The 9,264-nt window shown below is 49.3% G+C and overlaps 1 protein-coding gene across 2 annotated transcripts; it reads left to right on the forward strand.

Moving 5' to 3' along the window:
• Positions 1-634: 634 nt before the first annotated feature.
• On the forward strand, positions 635-7,227 carry C1qtnf12 (C1q and TNF related 12). Of its 2 annotated transcripts, none has more exons than XM_031379834.1 (8): positions 635-1,540; positions 5,140-5,256; positions 5,369-5,489; positions 5,581-5,732; positions 6,202-6,310; positions 6,471-6,561; positions 6,687-6,765; positions 7,008-7,227. In XM_031379834.1, exons 1-8 carry the CDS (start codon positions 1,460-1,462, stop codon positions 7,104-7,106), a joined length of 849 nt encoding a protein of 282 aa, XP_031235694.1. In that variant the 5' UTR covers positions 635-1,459; the 3' UTR covers positions 7,107-7,227. The 2 variants fall into 2 exon arrangements, with proteins under 2 accessions (XP_031235694.1, XP_031235693.1); XM_031379833.1 differs by lacking the exon at positions 635-1,540 and adding an exon at positions 2,767-3,307.
• Positions 7,228-9,264: the final 2,037 nt, after the last annotated feature.

Consider the following 9,264-nt stretch of genomic DNA (forward strand, 5'->3'; position numbering starts at 1 on the left):
GACCAAGTGTCATGCCTGGCTTGGGGGAAGGGTATATTGCAGCCGCCAAAAGGTGGATTGACAACCGATGGCTGAGCCTGTGCAGCATTTGGCTAAGGGCTGAGAAGTGTCTATGCGGGGCATGGTCATAGTGGGTGGAGCCCTACAGACATGTTCTTCCTTCTATTGGTAGACATTAGATCTTCCCTGGTCCCAGAGTGCTCCATTGCAAATTACCTCAGCTCAATTACCTCAGTTCCAAATTCGTGTTTCCTGAATTTCTTGTAAGACAGAACATTATCAAATATATTTCTCCTCTCCATGAAATTTCAGCAGCCCTCCTCCCCCAGCACGGCCTCTGTGGGGGTTTGGGAGTTTCAAGACAGGGTTTCTCTGTGTATCCTTGGCTGTCTTAGAACTCACTCTATGAATACTCTATAAATTAAGCTGTGCTTCATCTCAGATCCACATGCCTTTGCCTCCCGAGAGCTTCACTGCCCAGCTGAAATCTTGACTTTTTTTAGTTTTTAATTGGTCATTTTGTTTATTTACATTTCAAATGTTATCCCCCTTCCCTGTTTCCTCTCCAAAAAAAACCCCATCCCACTCCCCTCACCCCTGCCTCCACAAGGGTGCTCCACCACCCACCCACTCCTGCCCCGCCGCCCTACTGCCCTAGTATTCCCCTCCACTGGATCATCAAGCCTTCATAGGACCAACTCTTAACAGCCCAGAATGAAAGAAAACTTAGAAAGTGCTTGTTCTTATGGTAGAAGTAAAGAGTAGCCTGCTCTCTGGCCACAAGGTGTCGCACTTAGTGTACAACTGAAGAGTGCTGTGAAGGCTTGGCAGGTTAGCCCCAACATTTCTCCCTTCTTCCAGTGTTTTTGAGTGCTACAGGACCCTATAGTATCCACTGTGTGTTGTGTGCACTGACCCCAAATAAAAGGTGACTTTTTTTCCCATTGACTCAAGCATGTCTGACCTTGTTGCTTTTCTTGGGAGAAGTCACTTATGGGGGAGGTGGGGAGTTGGCACCCTGGACTGCCCTCTATTAGATCTTCCTTGTACAGATGAGAAGCCTCCCCCAAAGCTCACATTCTATTGTTATTTAAAGAGAGGGGTACCTTGGAAGGAAACTTCCCCACGTGGCCACTTCTGTTCTCCCCTGAGAAAAAGAACTCTCAGGTAGCCTTTGGGAATTTTAATAGGGTCTCATGTAACTCAGGCTGGTCTTTAATTCTGTCTGCATCCTAGGTGCTATTATTTTAGGCCCGAGTACCTTTTGGGAATTTCATTATAGAATGGGAGAGGAGAAACCTCTATGCATGGTGAGCCAATAGATTCCTGTTGAGCTGTTTTCTCCAGGGCTTGCATGAGAGCCAATAGCAGATGCCCCTCGGGGCCACTTTGGTCAGGGTATTTGTGAACCAGAATAGGATCCTCTTTGGTTATTTTCCAACTTGTTTGTGGCAGGGAGATGTTGAAGCTGGAAAACTGGAAACTTGAGTCCATCCCTAGCCACAAAATGAGATTCACACCGTGGTATTTCTATGACAGGGTAAGTCTAGCCTACCTGCTTATAAACTTCCTGAAAGATAGAGCTGGGGAATCCCACTACCAGAACACTAGGAAAGGGTAGGCCACCAAGGTATAAGTTGACCAGAAGAACAAGGTGCTGCATCTATGAAGAGGAAGTCTCTGAGCTGAGGCACTTGCCCTTCTCAAACCCTGAGCCTTGAACTTGGGGCATAGAGGCTGTCTTTCTTGGCATATATAATACACACACACACACACACACACACACACACACACACACACACACACACACACACACACGGCACTTCCCTTACATTCTCCCCTATCCCTGTTTTATTTGTTAGGCTTCTTTGGCCTGGAGCTATGATGGCTTGCTTGATCACCTTTCGCACTTTCTTGGAGTGAGAATTGAGGGGTCTCTTCTAGAACATTTTGTTCTGTTTACCAGGACCCATACCTACTAGGACCAACCAGTGTGTATTGGAGATGCAGCTCCAGTTCCTTTATAGAGCAGGTGGAACCACACCTGGCTGTTTTTAGCCATAGCTTTTACCAGTTGGAGGTCATCTGGCTGTTGGGAATCTTGGGCCCATCTGAAGGGTCACTAACTCATAATCACTGAGCCCAAGGTACTCATTGGCTTGACTTGTCCTTAGCTAACCAACTTTCAACTTGAAGGTGATTCAGAAGGACCTTTCTCTGGGGACCTGACACTGTATCACTCACGAGTACTGGAGGAGGCAATTGTATAGGTCAGAGATGTACAGGGACCAGTTTCCCCTTGCAGTGTAGCCAGGGCCTGTGCTAACCTCTTAAAAGACAGGCCTAGAGGACTCTAATCCTAACCCTAACCCTAACCCTGAGTGGCAGACTGTAGAAGTTGGCCCCTATGTGTTGAAGAGTCAAGATAAACCACCAGCCTAGCCTCTCAATGTGGTGCCTTTTCTCAGGTCAGCCTGGTAGGCCTCTTGTTAGCAGAGGAGGATCACTAGCTGGGAGGGGTAAGAAACCAGGTAATGAAGGTGCCCTACTTTTCCAGGGCCCTTTGTTGTGGTTTAGGGTAGGGGCTAAATGAGGTATGTAGGGGAAAGTTTGGGAGATTTGTACACAGCTTCCTAAAGTGAAGGAATCACTTGGATTCACTTCCCTGGAGATGTGGATATGAAGCTGCCAGAGAGAATTGACAGCCACCAACCCCCACTGCCAGCTTAATTACATTGAAATCCTGCCGAGAGGAGACTGGGAGATGCAGCCTTGCTCCTCCCAACTCCTTAGAAAGAGGTGATGGAATCACTGGTCATAGGGTTCCCGCCCCGCCTGGCCCTGCCCCGCCCCGCCCCGCCTTCCAAGCGGTGGAAGTGCCTGGTGTGAGTCCTCCCCTTGGAGCCTGAGAGGCCTAGGAAGGAAGGAGGTCTCTTTTGGTGGCAGGGTTGCCGGCAAGGGCACTAAGCAGGAGGATAGGTCGGCAAAGAAGAGGAGTTCTGGCTCCTCCTGCAGACATGCACCAGCGGCTGCTGGGCTCGTCCCTGGGCCTCGCCCCCGCGCAGGGGCTCTGAATGCCTGCCACCACCCCCATGAGAACACTGGCCGGGGCTCCTATCCCTAAGCTTCTGCTTGTGGAGACTGAGCCATGTGGGCCTGGGGCTGGGCCGCTGCAGCCCTCCTCTGGCTACAGACTGCAGGAGTCGGGGCACGGCAGGAACTCAAGAAGCCTCGGCAGCTATTTGTGCGTGTGGATTCCCCCAATATTAACACATCCAACCTTGAGGGATTCCCAGGCTCCATCAAGGTAGGCAGAGGCTGGGGAGCATGTAGGTGCGCAGCTCTAGGCTCAGCGTCAAAGCTCAGACTGTTCCCCTACCTCGACGGCTCTGCTCTCCTATTTCCAGGTTGCACTGCATGAGACTTTGATCACTGGTCCTGGCTTAGAGTTTGCTGCAGCCAGGACAGGGCCTGGCCTGTGGGGGAGCCTCCCTCTGCCATGCCTGGTGGGTCTGAGAAGAGGAGGGACTCTGGTGGGGCAACAGTTAACCCTTTGAAGCTTCAGTGTGCTTTTCAGGAGTCTGATGCCATTAGGTATAATTGCTGTCTCAGATGAGGGTGGAAAAGGACTTCCAGCATCTTGGTAAATGAATGGGTCACCATATGTATCATAACTCCTAAATAGGCAGTAGTCTGATTAGCCTGTCCCCTGTGCTTTCCAGGTGTCCTGTGGTAGTCTCATCTGCTGTGGCATCTTTCATGCAAAGTACCCTGTTGTTAGAGTCCTCTAGAGATAGGCATCTCCTAAGCACTAGTCTCAGAGCCCCTACTGCTGTCATACTATGGGCCTCCAGGACAGGAAGGGAAACAGCTGGTACCCAAATAGGATCCTCCTGACTCTGTATTTTTGACCCTTGCATCTCTCTTTCCTAGGGTGTCTCTGTGTTGGCCAACTTGGCTGCCTCTCAGCCCACATCAAACCACCTCAAGCCTGAGGCCACATTTTCCTGTTAGGCAGAGTGAACAGAGCTGAGGGAGTATAAGCTGTGAGCTGGTTTCAGGGCAGGCAGAAGAGAGATATGACCTCTCATACATAGTAGGAGCTCCTGCAGGTGTTGGGTCCTGAGTAACCCTCCTTAGATACACTAGGAGTTAAGTGGAGGCAGTTTTTTCAGCCCTGCCCTGGGTTGTCTTTCCAAAGATAGGACAGGAGACAGTTTGAGAAGATGTTGACAGGGGTAGAGCCTCTGTGAACTCACTCTCCAAGTGTCCCTGCCCTTTGTGCTGGGGTGGGGCTTATTCTACATCTCCTTTGCCTTTGCCCTTGACTCAGCAGTGTCTGTTGATGTTCTCAGTGCCAAGGGGTCAACCAGATACCTGATAGAGAACTGTGGTATATGCCTATGCCCTTGCATGCATCTGTCCCTGGGTGGGACCTAAAGGGGAAGCAGTGTTTGTAAGTCCTTTCTAGCCTACTAACCTGTCTGGAAGAGAACATCTTTATTTCTGATTAGGATCTCCAGTAGCCACCCTGGTCTTACTCAGGACTGACCTTGTGTTGTGCCAGAACCCTTCACTTACTCTGGTCAATGAAGGCGGGAACATCTTGAAACAACCAGTCTGTCACAGCTAGGCTAGTGGCTGCTACACTGCTGGCCTGACATACATCCTAATTGTCCCCAGAGACAGGCTTGGCCCTTACCAGATGTACTCCCCCCAGCCATATCTATGTGTCTGTAGCTGCCTTTCCTCATTTAAGGCCAATGTCTTGTTAGAGACACATCAGGCTTGCCCCATATGAGTCCATTATGCCCTTCTTCGTGGAAGCAGGGCCAGAGGGGTCATGGTCATTTTCACAAAGCCTCAAGTGCTTTAGTGTCAAGTTCTTGCTTTCACAGAGGCCCAGACCTCACCTTGCCTATCCCCTCCTCCCACCCCCAACACTCACACTCATGGGGACATCTAAGCTCTAATTAGGGAGAGTCTCTTTGGGCCATGATCTAAACTATTCCAGTGACATCTTCCTGTGTGCCTGAATCCCCCACTAACTTGAAGTTCACAGATATCTGTGGGGTGTATTAGGACAGAGGCCAGGGTCCTGTTGGTTAATACACTAGCCTTGCTTCTCTGGCTTTTCAGCCACCGGAAGCCTCTGGACCTGAGCTCTCAGATGCCCACATGACATGGTTGAACTTTGTCCGCCGGCCAGATGATGGGGCCTCTAGAAAACGTTGTCGTGGCCGAGACAAGAAGTCGGTAAGGCCCTGAGCTACGTGAGACCAGCCCTTCCTTTCAGGTTCTCAGCATAGAGAAAGGGGTTGGAGTGGGGGGACTCCTACTCAGAGTCACTTTCTTTTACCTGTTCTAGCGAGGCCTCTCGGGTCTCCCAGGGCCCCCAGGACCCCCTGGCCCTCCTGGTCCACCTGGTTCCCCTGGTGTGGAAGTTACCCCAGAAGCCTTGCTGCAGGAATTTCAGGAGATGCTAAAAGGTAAGATTGCCTTGTACCCAGCCTCTCTCAGAAGCCCAGAAAGCTCTTACAGAGCTAGAAGGGACCTGACCCAAAGTGGCCCTTTCCACAGAGGCCACAGAACTTCGATTCTCAGGGCTACCAGACACATTGTTACCCCAGGAACCCAGCCAGCGGCTGGTGGTTGAGGCCTTTCACTGTCGTTTGAAGGGCCCTGTGCTAGTGGACAAGAAGACTCTGGTGGAACTACAAGGATTCCAGGCTGTGAGTGAGGACACAAGCCAAAATACTACTTATATATTTGGGGATTATATACCAAGAGGACAGGATACAGGAGTAGTCCCTTATTGGCAAGAAGGGCCCACAGATACCCCTAAACAACTATTGCTGGACACATGCCTGCATTGTGCCCTAGAGATACTATTGTTGAGGGTGAGAGCCAGCTTTTGTTAAAGTTAAGAGCTCCACCTTGTACTAAGACAAAAGTGGGGCCTAGAATTGCCATCCCCTATGATAGCTTTTGGGGTCCTATCCGCCCACTGGAGCCTGGAGCCTTGGCTCTAGGGCATACATGGGTGTAGACATAGAGGTCAGCCCTGTCCTTTCCACAAAGAAAATGAGGCCCAGGAAAGACCTGTTTGGGGTTGGGCTATATAGGTATCTTGCTTGGCTAAAGTATACATGGTGAGGATCCAGGCCATGAATGCAGCCAGTCACCTCCTAATTTCCACAGCCTACTACCCAGGGCGCCTTCCTGCGGGGATCTGGCCTGAGCCTGTCCTTGGGCCGATTCACAGCCCCAATCTCTGCCATCTTCCAGTTTTCTGCCAGCCTGCACGTGGGTGAGCTAGTCTATATATGCAGTATGGGTGGTGGGTAGGTTATTCCTTGAGGGTGGGTCCCTCAGAGATGCCATCTACTCTGCTCGAGGCCAACCACCCTCAACCCTGGAAGACCCTTGAGCCTGTTCTGGGCAGTATCCTGAAACCCCTATACCCATAGACCACAGTGAACTACAGGGCAGAGGCCGGTTGCGTACCCGGGACATAGTCCGTGTTCTCATCTGTATTGAGTCCTTGTGTCATCGTCATACGTGAGTCCCACCACAGTCCTCTGGGGTCTCTCCTTGGCCTGAGATTACAAGTAGCCACCTTAAGGGGTGTCTGAGCACCATGGGCCAGTGGCCTCAACACTGTTGCTCTGTGGTGCTATGCCCAGGTCCCTGGAGGCTGTATCAGGTCTGGAGAGCAACAGCAGGGTCTTCACAGTGCAGGTTCAGGGGCTGCTTCATCTACAGGTAAGCAACAAGTGGATGGGCTTCTCTGACCTGGGAGGGTCTTACAACTTAGTGCAAGTATTTGCTCCGGACCTCTGAACCATTGTGCCTAGGTGGGTGCTGTCTGGTCAAGATGTTTTTAGATCTGTATGGCTGGTGCTTCAACTGCTGGGGAGTATTGGCTTCAAATGCTATTCCTATGGTGGGTAGGCTTCTAGATTGGGGCCACCCACTAATGATGATGCCCACCATAATGTCTTTAGTCTGGACAGTATGTCTCTGTGTTCGTGGACAACAGTTCTGGGGCAGTCCTCACCATCCAGAACAGTTCCAGCTTCTCCGGAATGCTTTTGGGTACATAGAGGAGCTGAAGAAATGACTGAGGATTGAGGAACCAACACCTTGCTTTTTAGAGGAGCTGAAAAGGACTATTCCCCTTTTAATAGTTTTCATAGCAATAAAGAACTCCAAACGTCTTCATCACTCTTGGGTGCTATCTGGTTATTGTGTTGGTAGAAATGGCAACTGAGTGACCAAGAAAAGAACAGGAGATGTACAGCAAGCAGAAGATTGTCCACATGTCATCCCAGAGTAGAGTGTAGCCCCAAAGAAGGACTAGAATAAAGTCCTCTCACATGGTCTCTGCATAGACTTGCAGCCAGTGGCCAGTGGAAGCCAAAGCTTCCTAGTGGCTTCTCTTCAATCTGCTGGAGATTGAGTTGACCCTGAGGCAGTGGCAGGCAGATGTCTGAGTTTGAGGCCAGTATTGTCTATAGAGTGAATTCCAGATCAGCCAGCAGAAACCCTGTCTCGAAAAATAAAACAAAACAAAAATCCAAAGTCTCTTTTAAAGTACAAAATTTCTCTAAAATAGCCAAAACCTCATAACTGAGTCTCTATAAAATCAACAAAACAAAACAACAACAAACTACCCAATTAAATGCTTATTTCAAGAGAAAAGAACCAGGGTACAGTCACAGTCCAAGAGTATAAAAAGTTCAGTACTTCATGTCTGGGATCCACTCACAATCTTTTCCAAAGGGTCTTGGCAGTTCCACATTAATTTTGCCATCCACAGCACACACAGCTTGTTTCATAGGCTCGGGATGGTTCCCATACCTGTTGCTGTCATTGGTGATCATCCTATGATGCTGGCATCTCCAAAACGCTGGCTTCTGTGTTGCAGCTGGGCTCTCTTTAGAGAGCCACATGTTTCAAACCTCAACTTCTCTCCATGGCCCCTTCAGTCCTGGAGCTTTTATTGCAACTGAATCATTACCTTTATCAACGGCCTCTGAAAAGTGCCAGGTCTCTGTTGCTCTCTATGACCCTTCATGCCTTCAAAACCAGTATCACTTGGGGAAATTCTTACATGTTACCAAGTTCAGCTGCTAGCATGAGATACAGCCTTGGCTGCTTCTGGATCACAGCTTCGGTGTGCTGACCCCACGAAAATGCTTTCCAAAAGGTTTTCCCTCAGTAATAATGGTCTCTTCATAATCACAACTGATTCTTCAGCCCCAACTCACCTGTATCAATCATCCCAGCAAGCAAAGACTTAAATTTAGTGGTTATAGTCTCATGTTAATAACAGCCAGTTCTTCAGCCGTAGCTGACCAGAACAGCAGGTTTTGTTTTTTTTTTTAAAGATTTATTTATTATTATATGTAAGTACACTGTAGCTGTCTTCATACACATCAGAACAGAGTGTCAGATCTCATTACGGGTGGTTGTAAGCCACCATGTGGTTGCTGGGATTCGAACTCAGGACCTTCAGATGAGCAGTCAGTACTCTTAACTGCTGAGCCATCTCTCCAGCCCCCGAACAGCAAGTTTTTAATTCCAAAAAACAAATAGTCATGGTAATAATCTTTTAGGGATTCAAACTTCCCTCTGAAACATCACAGACCAGGCCTCTACCATCTGAACTCCTCTCAGTATTATCTTGTAAGTTATCTTGATAGCTCATTAGACTCTGGGCTATCTAGCCCCAAGTTCTGAAGTCCTTTCACAATCCTCCCCAGAATACATTGTGGTCAGGCCTGTCACAAAAGTGTCCTATTCCTAGTACCAATTTCTGTCTTAGGGCTTCTATTGCTGTGATAAAACACTATAATCAAAAGAAACTTGGGGAGGAAATGGTTTATTTCAGCTTATATTCTTAGATCACATTCCAATAATAAGGGAAGTCAGGGCTGCAACTGAAGGCAGAAACCTAGAGGCAGGAAATAAAAGTCAAAAGTCACAGAGGAGTACTCCTGATTGACTTGTTCCTTGCAGCTTGCTTAGCCTGCCTCTCCCTCTCCCTCTCCCTCTCCCTCTCCCTCTCCCTCTCCCTCTCCCTCTCCCTCTCCCTCTCCCTCTCCCTCTCCCTCTCCTCCTCCTTCCCTCCCTCCCTCCCTCCCTCCCTTCCTTCTTCCTTCTCTCTCTCTCCCTCTTTCTCTCTCTCTGTCCCTCCCTTCCTCCCTCCCTCCTTCCCTCCTTCCTTTCTTTTTTCTTTTTTTTGGGGGGAGGAGGCAG

This window comes from Mastomys coucha, unplaced genomic scaffold (genome assembly GCF_008632895.1).
Source record: "Mastomys coucha isolate ucsf_1 unplaced genomic scaffold, UCSF_Mcou_1 pScaffold18, whole genome shotgun sequence".
NCBI lineage: Eukaryota > Metazoa > Chordata > Mammalia > Rodentia > Muridae > Mastomys > Mastomys coucha.

Excerpts from the sequence above, each read along its gene's own strand:
- C1qtnf12 (XM_031379833.1), top strand. The coding sequence starts at position 3,149 with ATGTGGGCCTGGGGCTGGGCCGCTGCAGCCCTCCTCTGGCTACAGACT. Across the intron at positions 3,308-5,139 it reads GATTCCCAGGCTCCATCAAG|CCACCGGAAGCCTCTGGACC; the intron begins GTAGGCAGAGGC and ends CTGGCTTTTCAG. Across the intron at positions 5,257-5,368 it reads GTGGCCGAGACAAGAAGTCG|CGAGGCCTCTCGGGTCTCCC; the intron begins GTAAGGCCCTGA and ends TACCTGTTCTAG.